Source organism: Homalodisca vitripennis, chromosome 2 (genome assembly GCF_021130785.1).
Source record: "Homalodisca vitripennis isolate AUS2020 chromosome 2, UT_GWSS_2.1, whole genome shotgun sequence".
In the NCBI taxonomy this organism is placed as follows: domain Eukaryota; kingdom Metazoa; phylum Arthropoda; class Insecta; order Hemiptera; family Cicadellidae; genus Homalodisca; species Homalodisca vitripennis.
The window spans coordinates 224,961,603-224,980,468 of NC_060208.1; the positions used below are offsets into that span (position 1 = coordinate 224,961,603).

The window sequence follows — 18,866 nt, forward strand, 5'->3', positions numbered from 1 at the left end:
GGGAAAAAGCGGTGTTGAGGCTAACAGGGTGGCAAATATAAAAAAGCAAAAAATAAAGTGAACACAGTTTAATACGTACAAAAAGATTGACTTAAATGATCTTTTACAACACTGAAGTAAAATATGCGCCACGTCGTCTGCAGGCTTGGACTCGGCGCGGCGGCAGTAAGTTTATTTGTGTAAAGGGATTTTATATTTTTCCCTGACCAACGTCGAAATTCCCTGACTTGAGACCGGATTCCCTGATTTTCCCCTGATTTCCAGTCCTGTTTTTTTTCCCCTGACTTTTCCCTGATTTCCCTGACCTGTAGCATCCCTGTTTTAGAAGAAGACAAATTCCTTACATTTTTAAACAAAGTTCTTAAATAAGTTAGATAGCAAATATTTTCTTAACAGGTTCAATCCTGATGACACCATGGTGATGTCGTGCACATGTCATACTAACTACACCACAGCGGCATCAAAAGTACAGGGGTACTTTTAAGCCGCCAAATATTTTACTATTTAATAATAAATCATAATTACTGCTATACTATATCCTAATTTAGATGTATAAGAATACCAAATCGACCTTGGTTACCAGAAAGCATTCTTGCAAAGAAAGAAAGTCTTGAAAGTATTTGTTAGTTTTTAATATTTACAGCTTCAGTGTCAGCTGATTTATAGTTAGCTGATATATAATTCTGTTTCCTTCACAATCCATCCATCATCAAAAACTGGCAACAGCACAATTGTTATGTTGTCTGCTAGACAGCTACATACACTGAACAGGTTGTGAACTCCTATTAATCTTATCCATCATTATATTTCAAGTTTCTGGATGGAATACTTGCACAAAATGTAACTTTTTCTGTTGTACAAATCAAGTGATTTTCCTTGTTGTTTTAATTAATCACACAGACACTTACAGCGATTATATAAAATGGCATGTTTCTAGAGCAAAGAAAGTTAAATAGTATGTATGATATACTGAGTAATTTCGATAGAAGTGTACATTTTTTCAGGGTTGATAGAGGATGTGAATACAAATTTTTTTCTATCCAATACACATGGGGTCGGAAATGTGTCGTTTCCGGAAAAATTGAGAATTTGTGACACTCCTCTTTGTTCGCCTCCGAGATTCGGCCAGAAAAACGCGAAGCTACTGAAACTAAATGTTTTTCTTCATAATTACAAATAAAAGAACCACTTCATGCAAAAAATTGTATTATTAATTGTGAACATTTGCTGTAACAATATTTTTTTTACTTTCTTGTTCACATCGTGTGGTTCTTTCAAGTGTTATTAGGAAGGCAATAAAGTTTTTTTCTGGCAGATTGGAGATTTTTGCTGAATCTCAAAGTGAAAATTACATGTTGCCTAAAAGGTGGTGTTTCACACATTCTCAATTTTCATATAAACGAAACATTTGTGACTCCATGTGTATTGGACAAAAAATGTGTATATTCACATCGTCTATTAACCCTGAAAAAATGTGCACTTTTATCGGAATCACACTGTACACATGCATGTAATAGTATGCATATTTTTCGTTTTTATAATGAATTTAAAACACTTAATATGTAATTTAGTGACTTTCACAACACTGTCTCCTTCAGAACTTAAGGTATTATAACTTGTTCATAAAATCAGCCAAACCATGAAAAATTAAAACTTTTAGTTACTAAAACAGCATAAAAATTAAAATGCCACTGGGTTGAATACCAGTAATAGCTTGTTCTGCGTAACTAAGTGACGAAACAAATAATTCTTATCTATTTACATTGATATCTTCCCCTGGTACTAACATTTCTGAAGTAATCAACCAGCGAGAGGAGTTTAGCTTGATACCGGAGACTAAGACAGGATGGCTCCACTGAGGAACTCGGTTCTGGGTGGTGCCAGGGAGTCGTGCAGTTTGCTCACTGCTGTCTGAACAATCTGCTGGAATGTCTCGTCTTCTTCACACGTCACCTCCTGCCAACACAATACAATACAATTAAAATTACTAAAAAAACTGGATCAACACTTATTTGAATCTATCTGAGTAATAAAAAAAATGGTTATAGAGGTCTAGCTCATTTTTTTCAGGGAAAAATACCACAACTTGTATAGAACTAATACTGTTTTCATTTCTGTTAGAAGTACTAACCAAGTTCAAGAGATCGATATTCGCTTTTTTCCCATCAACAGTGACGTACAGCTTCTCACCCTTGAATATCTTCGGAACCGAGTCTTCTCCAAACATTTCCTGCAGCATCTCTATCAGGCACTCCTAGAGCAGATAATTATACATACATATAGATAAATTAACAGATTAAAACACTTTGGTAAGTTTATAAAACATGCTTTTTGAATCACAATTAAACCAAACCAAAAGTGATAAACATTACGATACCTTGAAGTGCATGCGGTCCATCTTGGATGGCACGGGCAGGAACTTGCTGGCAGGGTCCAGAGACTCGGCTTGTAGAACAGCTGTTAGCACACAGTCGGCGAACATGTCATTCACTGGCGTCGCTACCCACTTTAACAACACAACCAACTAGGTCACATATGTGATCAATAGTTACACATAACTGTGTTTGTATGGCTTATTTATTCTATTATGTTATAGTGTTATTTATTTTATGTTATTTGTGTGTGTTTACACTGTTTTAGTCTTAGTTGTATAGTCATAGTATTAATATCCACGATACTGTTCATTGTACGCTTTACGAACTTATGAATGAAGCCATTTCTGATTTCTGATTCTGATTTGAGATAGACGTTGAGTGTTCATTCTACAGCAACCATCTCTCATATTTGGAGATTGAATCTTGTGATACGATATGGTTTACTGCTTCAGCTGCTTGGGTAATATTACCAGTAAATACAAACAACTATTTTTTTTTTAATTGATTAAAGCCCTTTCAATTACTTAAATGGTATTTATAGAAGCAGACATTGAATTATTACCAATATATTACTTTTTTGGGCTTAGATTATGGATTTATAAATTTATTTATGTTAACAACGTAGCTAGAACACAATTGTATTCTTTATTTGTCTGAGGTGTTTGCAATTTTCAAACAAGCGTGTGCTTATAATGGCATATAGTTGACTCAAACATCATTGCTGGGCTTGCAATTTAGATTTCTCAAGAACAACCCTGTCTTTTAATTGCAGAAACAACAATAAGACTACTTTTGGATTTAAATCACATAAAGGTGTCTTCTGAAGACGTTAAATACTAAATATTAAATGTTTTGGTTTTCACATTCCTGAAAATCTTTCCCTTTTTATGAACAATACTTATTAAGCCCTTCCACGTGTATACTAGAGTATTCTAGTATATTGTACAGGTTTGGTTGTGCAATATCTAGAACAATATACTGGGCCAATTTCTTAACCTTTACGACTCTTTAACAACAAAAAAGGATGACATGTTGAGTAACATTATCATCACAGAAGACGAAGTAAGGGTATACCATCGGCTTAAACCAAGGAACGGTGTATAGACTGTCCAACACTATTCCATAGAGTAGCAGCAAATAGGTAGGTAGTCACTGAGAAGAGGCTAACAGATAACTACAATATAAATTAAAATAAACAAGTCATACAAGAGCGTTGTGACATGCACTTCATAAAAAATAAAACACTAATTATTGAAACCGATCTAAAGAATACAAGTCTCAATGGGTCTGCATTGATCAACCAACCACTCGAAACTGACCGAAGGCCAATAGTAAATGACGACCATAACAACAGAAACAAGATGGTAGAATAATAGAAACAGAATGTTAGTTGTTATTCCTGATTTGTGCGTGTCACCGTGCTCTGGTGTAATTTTTTTACTGAAACCTAGATTGTAATTATGTATTAGGTTAGTTATCTACATGTAGAAGAGACAATCCACCTGACTGTATATCTCAAAACATAGTGTTACTGATTCCTTGCCTCAATAAATGATGAAAAATGTCCAGAAAAATATTGTTTTCTTCCAACCCTTCCAACGTTGAAAACAAACTTGAAACAATTAACCTCTCCTGTCAAGGTCAAAACCACAGGAACACTGTAATAGCACTAGATCATGGCATCTAAATTGTTCAAGGAAAGGTAGTGTTTTGCTGATAGATTTTATACTAGGGGGAATGAATTTTGACACAGAATCCTTTATGATATTAACGAAACTCCTCAAACAGTCCAGAACAAAATACTCTAGAGGAATGCTGACAAAAATAATCCTACTCCTCCATAATAATAGAATGCCTAACACTGCTGTCCAAATTCAGGAAATGACTGACTCTCTCAGCTGGGAGTTTTTTATCACTCGCCATCATCATTTTGATCAGAGCAATTTTTACCTTTTTTAGCACCTGAAACATTGCCTTGGTGGGAAGCACTTCAACAACCACGAAGAAGTGAAAATAGCTGTGAACTCCTGAATGTCAGAGTAAGCAGCAAATTTCTTTGAGAAAGTTTTTTAATCATATAAAAAAGAATAAAAAGTAGAATATATAATATATTAAACTAACCAGTTATAACATTTGGTTTTACTGTAAAAACAAACTGCCCTTATTTAAAAAGAGCTCCTTGTATTACTCCTATCTCTGTAGTAGAATGAGCTGTTAATATGCAATTTTTACCTTCATGTAATTGGCTGTTTATGAATGTTTGTCAATGATTCTATGATTGATTAAAAAAAATAAGCAGTCTTTATTTTGCACTTGTAATATTAACATTGGTGAATTAACTATAGATGTACCTCCAGAGTCACCATCTTGTTGTCAAGTGTGATGTCGATGGCTTGGAATGCTCTTAGCTTTTTATCCTCCAAAGCCTCAACGGTGCCGGTCAGCTGAGTGAGCAGATAACGCAACACATTCATCGAACTTGTGAAGTGGATGGACTGCTGTTGTATCACTGTACTCATGTTCATGTCAGTGTACTCTGAAAACAGAAATATGTCAGTCATTATAAGGCAACTTTTATGTCAAAACAAGTTGAGTACACATGATTGACTAGATACTCAACCAACAAAATTACACATTATTATGATAATGAGATGAAAGAGCCGACTGGCTGGTTAACACAAAATACTAGGCTTAACCCAAAGAATTAGAAATATAAAACTGGCAAATGGCCTTTCACTAGGAAAATTAAAACATTACATATTTCAATTTTAGAGTTACAATGATACTCATTTATTACTGGTTAATATTGCATTACAAAAAAACAAATACAGAGGAAAAGTATTAAAAAGAAGTTGATTTCTTGTTCTCCTTAAAAATACTAAGCAATTATTTTTTTGGAGGGGGTGGGTTGAAAAACATTAATTTTTTATTTAATTTAAATTTATTTGAAATAAACAGTTTTGTAAATAGTTCTTTTTATTTATATTAATAAATACACCAATTTTAAATCAAATTCCCTGTTTTATAATTTTGTTGTTTTTATAATTTAGCTATAGTAAAAATTAGTTTTGAACTTGAAGGAAACAAATGTTTACTTGTCTTGGCGTTATAGGAAAGTTAATCGATTTATTAGTGGCGTGTGAAGGGTTAACCCTTAACCCTTGACACAACCCTTTTGTTGATTAATCAAGACATCAACAATTTTTGTACATCTATCACAATCTTTACAATTGTAGTCTCTAATTTAACGTCTTAAAATGAACTAAAATGCGACCTGGATCCAGTGCCAGATTTGGAGCTTTGATGTTCTGGTCTAAAATTCACATGCAAACATCTTCAATTACAAATTAAACTGAGGTGAGAAGCTACTAACTGGTGAGATCGGAAGGCGCCAACATATGGTAGTTGAAGTTCCTCTTGACCAGTACACCGGAGATCTTGTGACCAGGTTTTGGTTTCTCCACGGCCAGACTTCCCATCACCTGTGTTAACAATTTTCACTTTTTAACACCAAAAAGTATTTATTTATTAAGAGTATTACGCAAGATTCAAGAATTTTGCAACAATTTAGTTATTTCTACATCATATTCTAATAAAAACAATAGATTAAGCCAACCCAGTCGGATTAACCCTTTGAGTGCCAAGTATTTATTGAGCGGGTGTACTGAAAAGTGCCAGATATTTTTCTAATGGGTGTACCTAAAAGTGCCAGCCCTTTTGAAGGCATTTTGCAAGATTTCAGTAAAAAATTCACAATTTGATTATTTAATAAGCTATCAAAATATTTTTTTATTTTTCTCTGAAAACTCTGCCTAACATAAAATAACAAAGTTACTATAAAATTAAATTTAGGAATACCAAAAACAGACTTACCTAAAAATATTGCAGAATTTATTTATACATTTCATTTTTCAACAAATTATCATTACCAAAAAATTCATATCCTTTTCTTTGCCCATATCACTGAAAAGAGTATTCAATTGTCTATAAATCTTTAAAAATTCATACCATTATCTTCAATAATGAGTTACACAACTTTTAAGTAACTGAGAAAAATATGCATCACAATCTGTTGACAGTGATGTCAGTGCCTTCTAGATTGATTTTTGTTAAAGTCAATTAATTGGAAGCGTACTATAACAATAGTTTTAAAAGAACAGTTCTTCGTGAACAATTTAATATATTAGTTTAAAAATATAAATTTTTCAATTTTTTGTGATTTTTGTCCTGAACGTCCGGTAAAATCGGACGTTGGCACTCAAAGGGTTAACTGAATCTAAAAATTCTAGTAATGTATATAAACATTCTTAGTTTTGTTTAGAAAGTATGAAAAAATTACAAGTTGCAGAACGATATGTTACCTTGGCAGTCTTCTCTCCACGGAAGTACAGTTCAACGGCCACAGTGTTGCGAGGGTTATGTATCTCCATACTTGTGTTGGGATCATCCTCGTACTCCCTCACCAGAGCTGCTTTCAGACGATTCATCTCGTTCTGTTCTCCATGCACCAACACCTGTCATCAACACTGCACTTCAGTAAACTTTGATTATTATAACTGAGAGGAACATCAAGGGTGGAGTAGGTATGTAACACATGAGTACAGTAATAAAGAATACTTTGGTAAGGAAACTGATTATACATTTATTATATTTAAATACTTTATTGTGCAAGTATAAAAGGTAGGAGTACATTAGACCATGTTTGCAAAGTTTTATGTCTATAGCTCATTTTATTCTCCACATATTCTGCAGATAGATAGGCTATGCTGATGCTCAGCCAAATTTTGTCCATAGTTCAGTTAATTCACAAAATATCATTCAGAAAACTTACAGAGATAATGAATACTCATGGAGCAATTAATTGGTAAACACTTTAAATAGTATTAAATGTTAATAAAACAAAACTTTCCAATATGGTTTATTTTTTGGACAATGCCTTTCAAAACCAAAGATTTCATCATCAGGCGACTCCAGGTCTTTCATGCAAAATTTCAAGTCACGATTTACTTAATGAAAAATTTCTCATGTTGAATAGGATAAGATGGGTAAAAGACGGCCAATATTTTACTTGACCTTAAGATTTTGGATTTTAATTTGGTGAGTATAAACACATATTTATAGCCCACTTACCAATATATATAACATTGCATATATAATACATATAGCTGCAGTTGATTCAGTCACCACAGAAATTTGTATTAAAGTATGGACAGAGATCAAGTTTTGCTTCAACTTCTGCAGGATATTTTCATGACACCAATGTTGAGCTGATATAAACCGAAGTAGAACTGTCTAATGTAAAGTTTTCATCTATTTTTTGTACTGTATAATCTATAATATAAAAATGAAACTGTTCGTGTGTAACAGCATCACTCACAAACGGCTGGACGGATTCGCCTAATTTTTTTTTTAATTTGTTCGTCTTGATCTGTAGAAGGTTATAGGATACTTTTTATCCCTTTCCCGATTCAGGATTCCGCCCCACTGGTTACAGAAATACCCGTAAGAAATGCATTGCAGCAAACATATGTTATTAAGTGAAAGAGTCTTTTCAAATTTTTAATCAGCTGTTCTTTGTAAACATATATAATGCGACAAAAAATATATTTATATATAAATTTCTTTACACTTATAGTTTTAAAGCATAGAGTAAGCTTAAGAGAAACGACAAATTTTGTTTAAACTGTTTCTGCAATCATAATATATAAAAATGAATGTTTGTGTGTTTGTCCTTTATAGACTCAGAAACTATTGGACCGATCACTATGAAAATTTGTATTTTTCTATGTAGAAGGTTTATACGCAATGCCCATTGATGTAACTAACCACCAGGCTGTACTGCAAGATATAAAAGTTATCAAAGCGCCTGCACATTATAAACTGCAATTACAACACAGTAGTTACGTATATTAAAATATCCAAACACTATTTGAAGGCAAAGAAATATACGGGCAAAGCTTAAGAGACGCGTGCGAAGCCGCGGGAAACAGCTAGTTGTGTACAAAAGGAGAGTTAAATTAAACCAATGATTTTTAGCACACATGGTTCATGTACCACCAAATCAGATAAGCATTATCAAATTAACCGTAAGTAATCCTCAAAACCACTCCTGTGATCTCAAACAAATGAGTATAATATTTTGGTACTAATGCTGAATATATCTCTAAACTACAGTTAACTAAAGGGTTGACAACACTTACTACATGGGGGGGCTTGAGAATCTTTATGAACTCATTGGTCTGCTGGAAGTCTGTGTGGGCTGAGAAAGAGATGTAATCCACCGACATCTTAAGAGGCAATTTCTGTCCGGTCATTGTCACAATTTCTTCTGGCTCTGAGAGTATAGCCTTGGCTGGAGTACCTTCCACGCAGTAACCTGCAGCAATACATGATTTTTACTGAAAATAATCACCCATATTGCAAAGTAAAAGTTATAAATGATACTACACAATTTGTTATTTGTGTTTAAAGGTATAAAAGTATTCAACAGATGGATCGGTAGCATACCTGCAATGATGACTCCATTCTTGCTGTCTGTGCACCATGACTCAAACAACTCCCGAGACAAGCCACTCTGCAACATTCCTGGAGAAGCCATCACCACACACGGTCCGATGTCTTCAAAATGGTCTATACCCTGCAAAGTCCACACAAACTTGTGTTATTGAAATGCAGTGCGTTTTAAAATGATGTCTACAGTTTAACATTTTAGCTCTTGTTTGATATCTACGTTATAGTATATTGAATGACTAAATCACATTAATTCATTTGAAAGGAAATCCAAAAGGGCTTCACAAATGTATGGTACTTTTTTTAGCTAATAGACAATAATTTACATTTACAATATATTAAAATATGAAGGCTGCCGACAGCAGTGATTTGCACAGGTTAAATGGAAGCGTGAGGTGCCGCAGATCAAGGAATAATAAAAACTTTACATGCTTATGTATTGTTATCTAAAAGACAAAGTGTACTTCCACAGCAAAAAAACCTTGAGAATCCAAAAAAACTGATCAAAGAAGAAATGCTAGGTATCAATAGGCTCTCCTTCACTACAAATATTTTTTTCATTTTACCATGAAATGATCCCTGAAAACTAAATACTAATTTGTACCTTAGTGGTAAAGTCTTAGTGTAATAAGTATAAAATTGCATCCCCTGTACGTCTTCATATAAAAATATAAAACTATACTTGTTGAATTGCCAGTACAATACCAGTATCTGGAACCAAGCTGCCCTCCTCTCAGACTACGGAATGCTCACACTCAAGGGGTTAATGAGTTTTTTTTTAATCCAGTCAAAGGTGCACTTTTAAACATGAAAGTAGTGGACTTACTTTTAGGTTAGAAATGTGTTTGAAGACAAAAGGATTGTTGATTGCTATCTGACGACGAATCTTGTCGTTCATGGCGTTGACGTAAGTCTGATAGACAGCCATGCACTTTTTAGCCAGGGAGGAAGCGTAATAGATCGGAATCTCGTGCAATTCAGGATGCTGGCCCCAGTACTCATCTGTTTGTGGATAAATACACATTATAACATAACAAATCAGATATTTTAATGAATTCACAATGCAAGAAGTTCACATTAGTGAATACAATAGACATCTCCACTATGGTTAGAATTACATGATGTGTTAAGAGTTTTCAAGAAAGGTTAGAATTAAGCATTACTTTGCAAATAACAATCATAATGAAGAAGCAGATGAGAATATTTTAAAATCTCTTATAAAGTTTAAGTCTCCTCTGGATTGGGATCCTCCACCCTTTGAATCAAGATCACCCAATGGTGCAATTTTTAAATGTAATTATTTCTAATATTTCTAATCCTTCATTTGCAGATAATTTTACCAAAAATAACATTTTAACAAAACTGCAGCAAAAAGATATAAATTCTTTAAAACATAAAAAGGACATAATAATACTTCCTACTGACAAGGGGGATGTAAGTGCAATCGTGAATATAAAGGATTACATTGCCGAAGCAAAAAGACAACTGAGTGACACAACCTCTTGTAACATTTTAGATAGAGATCTTAATGATATATATAGAAACATAAATAATGTTACAATGACTTTTTTTAATTTATTTACACATGCATCAAAACTGGTCTAATTAGAATAAAAGGCACATACGAGGGGGTACCCCAAAGTAACCGGAATTGTATTGCTGGCAGCCGGCAGCGTGTAGTACACATTCCTGCCACTAGGCGTGTGTCGCGCAACCCATTGCGAGCTCAGTGACCCCAGTTCCGTTGTCCTAGTGCATTCTGTTTGTTCGTAGTGACTGTCGCTAACCCTGTTCTTGTTCTTGTTTCGTTTTTTGTCATGGCAAGTTTAAGTGAACAACGTGCTGCTGTAAAATTTTGTTTTTTACTTGGTAAAAATGCTGCAGAAACTATTTTAATGTTGAATACAGCTTACAAAGATGATGCTATGGGGAAAACTCAGGTCTACGAGTGGTTCGCTCGATTTAAAAATGGTGACATGTCGATTGAAGACAAACCTCGTTCTGGACGTCTATCAACCTCTCGAACGGACGAAAATGTTGAGAAAATTCGTGAACTTGTGCTCACCGACCGTCGACAGACAATTGAGGAACTATCAGAGAGTAGTGGGTTAACTTGAGCTCGGTTCAGCGAATTTTAACAGGAGATTTAGGACTGAAAAGGGTTGCTGCCAAATTTGTTCCTCGACTTCTGACTGACCATCAAAAGGCACATCGAGTTGAAACTTGCCGCCTTCTGAAAGAACATCTCGAAAATGATCCCGATTTTCTGGAAAAGGTAATGAGGGTGGGATTTTACTGGTGATGAGTCATGGTGCTATGGTTATGACCCAGAAACGAAGCAACAGTCAAGCCAATGGAAGTCGCCATCTTCACCTCGTCCAAAAAAATGTCGGCAAGTCAAATCAAACATCAAAACCATGTTGATTTGCTTTTTTGATGCTAAAGGCATTGTTCATTCTGAGTTTGTTCCTCCAGGTCAGACTGTCAACCAAACATTTTATTTGGAGATTTTAAGAAGATTGCGCAACAGTGTTCACCAGAAAAGACCCGATTTGTGGCAGACTGGAGACTGGTTCTTCCACCACGACAACGCACGGGCCACACAGCCATCTCAGTTAGGCAGTTTTTAGCCAAAAACGGCATGGTTCCGCTGCCCCACGCACCTTACTCGCCTGACCTCGCTCCATGCGACTTTTTTTATTTCCACACATGAAAAGAGGCTTGAAAGGTCAACGAATTGACAGCGTTGAAGAGGTTAAGAAAAAAACGAAGCTCGAGCTTGCAGCCATTTCTAAAGATGACTACAAAAAATGTTTTGATCAATGGAAATACCGTTGGGACAAGTGTATTAGTTGTAATGGAGATTATTTTGAAGGAGATAAGGTCGTATTGTAAAAAATTTGATAATATATAATTTTTATAAAATAATTCCGGTTTTTTTTTTTGGTACCCCCTCGTACACAACTGTCATAATTATTGTAAGAGAAAATAGTTACAAAACGTATTAAAGCCAGCTGTAAAAAGTAATTGTTTATTCAGTAAAATGACACTCATTCTGAAGCCACAACATTGTGCATACTTAAAAATTACTGATTTTGATAAAGTTGTCCTTATAGAATTAAATTCAAAATATAATTATGGAGCTTCAATGTCATGAAATGAAATTTTATTCATACAATGCAATAAACATCCACTTTCATCAGAAAATGTTCACGTGGCATAGCATGTGTCTTATAATTTTTTTACTAGAATTAAAAATATAAATATTTACATATTTGTGCAATATGTTGTTTTTCCTCTTCAACAACAGTCTTGTTGGCCAACAAAAAATAAAATTGCAAAAATATCCTGTTTGGAAAAGTATTGGGTATTTGATATTACAGGCATTTGAGAAAAAAATCAACTAATTTTGAAAACTGTAATTTTGATTTTGAAATCTGAATTAAATGTGAAGCAAATTGACCATGCAAACAACCAACTTGACCTGTTATTTACATCAGCTTACTTAATATCCATTGTAAAGGAACCAACCATTTCCGACTCTGTTACAAGATCTAATGCCATTCACATAAAAGGATTTGGTTTTTAGTACGCTTCTAGACACCATCGAAAATCTAAGTTGAAATAATTATTAAATAATGTAATTTAAAATATTGGTAATTGGTTAACAATCATTTCACTATCGATTTCGATTTCAGTGGAGTTTTTTATGGTCCAACCTACGAGGTAACCCATGATACTACAATAATTGTACCAACCTAAAATCAAGAGCAGTTCTTGGGCCCGCCCCAGGGCAAATACAGGAATAAGACATCGCCCGCCCCGGTTCACTATGTCATGGACCAGTGTTGTGAACCGGCTCTCGCGCTCTTCTCTCTTCTCATGGATGTGCGTGCCATACGTTGATTCCTGCAATTACGATATTTATTAGAGAAACTGCACAGTTTACAAATGAATTACACTAACTACTGTATAAGACTATCATTAAGTAGATTCCTCTATATAGTTGAGGCTGTGACTCCAGATGTCATAATTTGAGATTGGACAGCTGCAATATAAGCAGTAATTTTGAAATAAGGTCAGTTGAATCACAACCCAATTACAGTAGAACTCCGATTATCCGAATTAATTGGGGATCAGGCCGATTCGGATATGCAAAAATTCGGATAGTTGGATTTAGCATGGAAATTATGCAAAAAAGGAGTATTTTACATTAAATAAAAAAAAGTGCATTGAAAACGTTGTTATTTTAATACTATAGAGTACAGTAATAAACATGAGCAATAAAAATGCAGTACAGCAATACAGATTAACGAAAAGTAATAATACATAAACTAAATGACAAATGAAAAATTAAGTGATTAAATGTGTAATAGGCTACATACAGTACATATTTGTCCTGTGTAGTTTTTCACTTGAACATTTCCAATAAAGTACGTTGCCTTGAGGTTGTAGCGGGCGCCGTCACTGTTATTTGACGACTTTCAAATTTTACATAATTTCACCGAATCGTGATTCGGATAATTGGGGATTCGGATAATAGGGGTTCGGATAATCGGAGTTCTACTGTACGTTGTTTTATTTATGTACTTTTTCAATTATGTGAAAATACTCACTGTAATCAACACATCCGGATGGACACTTGGTATTTCTGCAGCCATCAAGTGACGATCTTCTTGCCGAGAAAAATCGCCAGTGTACAGTACCTACAAAAAGTAACAACATACTGTGGATAATTGCTGTATATTAAACTAATCTTTACTCATCCTTTTTCAACACAAATCCAACATCGCAACAAGTCATGAGTGAGTGAGTGATAATAACATTAAAAATTTAAAGGTAATACAATTTTGTTCAAACATTTATCTGTCATCATTAAACAACACAAAAAGAGGCAGTAACAATACATTTTGAGATTTGCATTCTGATTCTATTGTTCGGGTGGATAACTAATCTAACGTGTTAGAGGTTAGAGTGAATAAATCATACCAATGAGTTGTTACACGCAGATGTCAGTAATCATAACAAACATATTGTGTGTCAAGTATCTCTAAAACATGCAAAACTAACACTAATTAACTGAACTAAAGAATGCAGGTCATAACTACAACTACAACTATCGGTTATTGACAACTGAGAAATCGTCAATAATAAATGGTGATTGTTTGATAGAAACACGACAGTGACAAATATGTTAATTGGCAGACCTTTTACATTCAAATATGTTCATTCTAAGTGAACCTTTGTTAAGACCACATTTTACCCCACATTTATTTATTTGACTCTATTCTGTTTTATTATTTTTTCTCCAATTTAGTATTGGGACCTATAGCTGTCTAATTTAAACTTACAGTTGACTAAGTAGCTGATTCCACTAATTTAATGTATGGTCTTGATAAATGTCCTTATAGGATACAGAGGTCCCTGATGTATTATTCATTCTAATCCATAAAATCTATAAATTTTGTCATGTTTAAATTGAGATTTTTTTAAAGTCCGGTATCTAAATAAAGGGTTGGAAAACTCTTAAAGCTAGGCACTATTACATAAATTGGTTTTCTTATCTAATTTTGCTCCAAAAATTGTTATATGTAAAAAATGAAACAATTTAGTACTCAAAAGTAACTTCTGTAACCAACAGACAGACAGAGAAAAGATTTCGCACAAATATTTAGCTATAGATTACTAAAAAATTTATGCCTTTTTCAATTATAGTTTTATCTATACAACATAAATATTTTATGAACTCACCTTGACTCCAGCGATTTCAATCATGAACATCGCAGCTCCCAACACATGTCCAGCATTATAAGCCCAAAATTTTACTCCTCCGACATCTTTCTCTTCGTGAAAATTGATCGTCTCGATTTTATCCATACTGTTCTCTAGATCTGACTCTGTGTAGAGCATCTGATCTGTTGCTATATTACTGTAACAGATCAATGACACATAACTCTTGTGCTCGAATCAGTAATAACATAAAATTACAAATAGTTGAACGAATTAAAATGGGTTCATTCCAAAAAAATTATAGCTAAGTTTAAAATAAAAAGCCACTTGTGAAAGAAGTTCAAATGAAATTTTTTATGCTTATCTAGTCTATACAGGAATTAAACTATACAGAAAACATACAACAAAAATAAAATAAAATAAAATACATCAAACACATATTTTTCATTGCAATTTGTTGTGAAAGCACACATCATAAAATTGCGTATACGAGTACCACATTTTTTGTTCACATATAGAGAAAATTATGATAGTCAGCATTCACAGTAGAATGCTGATGAGAGGGACTTTCTCCCACAAAACCCAACCAGCCCGCTCCCTTTTGAGGTTACTTTCTGTATTACTTCAAAACAATGTCTATTAAATCGAAAAAAACCTATTGCTTCCATCAGACTTGGCAATACTGATGCCACATTACTTTTCTTCTGCTTTTAGGGCATAGAAAGAGACACATATTCAGGTCTGTTGATCAAAGAAGATGTTTTGGATGGTAGAGTCAAAAATCGGAAAAAGTTCTTTACAAAATAATAGCGTTAGACAATCCTATGTTGGATGACAAATTTGATCTAAAATGAAATGTTATATGAATGTGCACTATTAAGATTCGGATCTTCTGAAGCCACAAGTTTATTTTTCTCCAGGTACAATGCGACAGATTACCATCTCAATAATTTTACAGGCTACCGAAAGAAGGGATATTGGACGATAGTTGCAGATATCAGATTTCACATTGTTCGTTTGAAATTGTAACTTTACTTAATCACCCTTCAGGCAACTGGGAAATCTTAGGTACGTTCTTTCTTCATTCACACTTGCTTTAAAACATGTACTTGGCTTTAGGGAGGTCTCTCTTAAGTTGGCAGTAAAACTGGTTAATCAAAAAATTCAAATTAATTAGAATATGTAGTAAAAAAATTAGAAATATTGAAATACTTTTAGGACTATCTTTTAACCCTTAAAGCGCTAATTTAAATTACTGTCAAACGCTAAGACATAAAAAAATATATTTTTTTAAATTTCCCAATGCTAATTTTTTTCATATTTCTTGGTATTACCTTTATAAGAAAAAAATAATAAACATGTAATATTACATATTTTTAAGAATTTTATACACACGAAAACTTTTGAAATTTTAGAATAAACTGCATTGCAGGATAATGTACATATGAACACTATTTGACAGATTACATTACATTTATACAGGTTATTTATAATTAGTAAATTGTAACTGAAGTTTCTGTATAATTAGTACATAAAAATAAATAAGTTCAGTATAAGATTTTGAAATGTAATAATATGAAATTCAACACAAACTTATTTATACGATAGCCTACAAGGGAAATGAAACAAATATTGTACTTATAAACCTTATTTATTTAGAATAAATAAACTGGACTTGTATGGTGAAACTGGTATAAAATACAAAACAAATAATTGAATAAAAAATATTACACATAATATACCAAAAATGCGCTCAAACTACGTTGTTCGAAGTAATCATTTGGATCATCTGGATTAGCCATCATAACAAAATATAATACTAAATGTTAGTAAAAACAAACTAAAACACTATTAGAATAACAACGGACTGATTCAAAACACTTTGTTTGACAATATAACCAACATACGACCAACACACACGTAGTTAAACAGCTGAACGAAACGAACGCGTCTGTAGGCGTATGCCGCGTCACAGGCCATACAAAAAATGGCGGCGATTGCTTTCAACCCGAGTAGATACCGTTACAACGTCCACCAATGGTGACAAAGCGTTTTATCTAGTCCCAACAGTCGAAAGGAACATCGACCTGCTCTCTTACGGAAGTTTTAACAACTAATTCTTCGCCATTTCAAAAGTAAAGCTGTTGCGTTTGTAGACGTTATCCGCGTTTAAAGCATCGGCAGTTCCGCGTCTATAGGCGTTAGCCGCGTTGGAAGGGTTAAGAATAACTATAGTAAAGGTATAAAATGTATATTTTAAACAATTTTGTTAGATAAATAAATGTTACTAATAAATTCTGCAAAACATGATCATATTACAAAACAAACAGGCATGTGAACTTACCTAACTTTAATGTAATCCGAAAGCAGCCACCTGTATATAGCTTTCGTAGCATGAGTCATGAAACACCTGCCTTTGAAACTAGTCTTCATGAGGAACCATGGCAGCGCTCCACAGTGGTCCAAGTGAAAACTAAAAACACATTTTTTTTATACTAAAGCTTTTGCAAAAATACGCACAAAACTGAACTTCAAGTCGACATTAATGATTTTAAAATTACATATAGTCTAAGTTTAAGAGCCATCAAAAATTCAATTTAAAAATTAGTTTCAGTATTAATACTGACAGGTGTTTAAATATGAAATTCTGGGAATGCAATCTAGAAATAGAATCTTAATGTACACAAATATGAAAGTTACTGATGTTCTTGTTGGATTCTACAAGTTTCAGGGCCTATTATATTGTGTAGATCCAAGAATTCTCCAAATACCTAATAGAAACCTAATGGATATCTGGAGAAGTTACATAATGTAAGTGAGGGTTTCTGATTATGTCCCACGAGTTTCTGGTCTGAAAGGAAAATAGGATTTTGATCATTTGCCATCTTTATAGGTTCCAAAAACAGAAGACATTCCAAGAATTGAAACCTATTCCTCAGGTGTAAAAATTCCCTAATAGTGCGATAATGAACTTGCCAAATACTAAACTAAATTAGACAATATAATATGTTATACATCAAAAGAACAAGCAGTACCTGACTAGTGCAACAACAGCGAAAAGTCTAGACTTTTGAGAATGAACCCAAGCATTTTCACTACACAGAACCAAGAGCACTAGACAACACGTGTCACACACATCAGGGAATGTAGCACACTTTCACCTTCAGTCTTCCACCTCACACTTTTTAGTTTTAAGTTTTGTGCACGTGTTTAGTCTGCACTTAAATGTAAGCAGTATTTCTAGTGAGGAAGAGGGTAGGACCTCACATTGATTTTCTGTCTACTAAATTATCTAGAATTATTTTTTTATTGAGACGTCTATCTTGCTGCATAAGTGAAAATTATGTTCGGACTGCATATTTTTGATACTTTCAGTCAATTTTGAGATACGGATTAATACTGTGGGGAAATAGTGCTAGAGTTCAGGAAATACTGGTGCTTCAAAAGAAAGCTGTTAGAATTGTTGGTAAAGCTGAATATCTTGATCATTGTAAACCTGTTTTCATTAACCAAGGAATACTTACAATAGTTAATTTATATTTGTTTGACTTATCTGTTTACATTTTAAATAATAAGGACTTAATAAACCATGCACAAACACATAATTATAACACACGAAACAAAAATAACATTTTAATTGAGTATTGTCGACTGAGCAAATCTTTGAATAGTCATGTTATAATTGGCTTGAAGGTGTATAACAAATTGAAACATTTGATAGAAAAATACCCTCTTAAAATTTATAAAAATAAACTTTATGAATGGCTGTTAAAAAACCCTTTATATAATATTGATGAGTTTTTTTCTATTAACAAAATAGACTTTTAATGATTGTTTTAAGATAAACTCATGATATAACTAGTATAATTTTCAACTAGACAATTAATGTCTTATATTTATATATATATATATATATAATATTTATGTATTATACTTATTAAATATTATTTAGAGATAATGTTATTTAGTCTGTAGCTGAATTAGACTTTGTCAATGCATGTAACATGTTTTACGACAAATAAACGAATTTATTATTTATTATAGGTTTTAATCCTCCAAATGAAGTCTTCTATCGTTATAAGATATACTGATGGGAAATGTCTGAAATCCAATATCTGAGCCTATTATAGTGAAACACGATAATGGTTCGGAGATGCAGATTTCTCCTAACACCCATCACAAACCTTGGGGATGTTTAATGAGATCTCACATACTGCCATCCTAAAATAGTCATAGCCAAATCACTTTACT

At 33.4% G+C, this 18,866-nt stretch overlaps 1 protein-coding gene across 1 annotated transcript in view; it reads right to left on the minus strand.

Moving 5' to 3' along the window:
- The window catches only part of LOC124355443 (cleavage and polyadenylation specificity factor 73-like), a 29,154-nt gene that overhangs the window by 465 nt on the left and 9,823 nt on the right, over positions 1-18,866 (minus strand). Inside the window, exons 4-16 of the mRNA XM_046806585.1 lie at positions 16,960-17,088; positions 14,637-14,814; positions 13,502-13,591; positions 12,644-12,794; positions 9,712-9,887; positions 8,883-9,012; positions 8,576-8,751; positions 6,737-6,889; positions 5,749-5,857; positions 4,727-4,911; positions 2,378-2,506; positions 2,132-2,254; positions 1,788-1,956 (exon numbers count right to left, since the gene is read on the minus strand). Of these exons, the coding sequence (XP_046662541.1) occupies positions 1,837-1,956; positions 2,132-2,254; positions 2,378-2,506; positions 4,727-4,911; positions 5,749-5,857; positions 6,737-6,889; positions 8,576-8,751; positions 8,883-9,012; positions 9,712-9,887; positions 12,644-12,794; positions 13,502-13,591; positions 14,637-14,814; positions 16,960-17,088 (1,849 nt within the window). The 3' untranslated portion in view covers positions 1,788-1,836. The remainder of the gene's footprint in view (positions 1-1,787; positions 1,957-2,131; positions 2,255-2,377; positions 2,507-4,726; positions 4,912-5,748; positions 5,858-6,736; positions 6,890-8,575; positions 8,752-8,882; positions 9,013-9,711; positions 9,888-12,643; positions 12,795-13,501; positions 13,592-14,636; positions 14,815-16,959; positions 17,089-18,866) is intronic.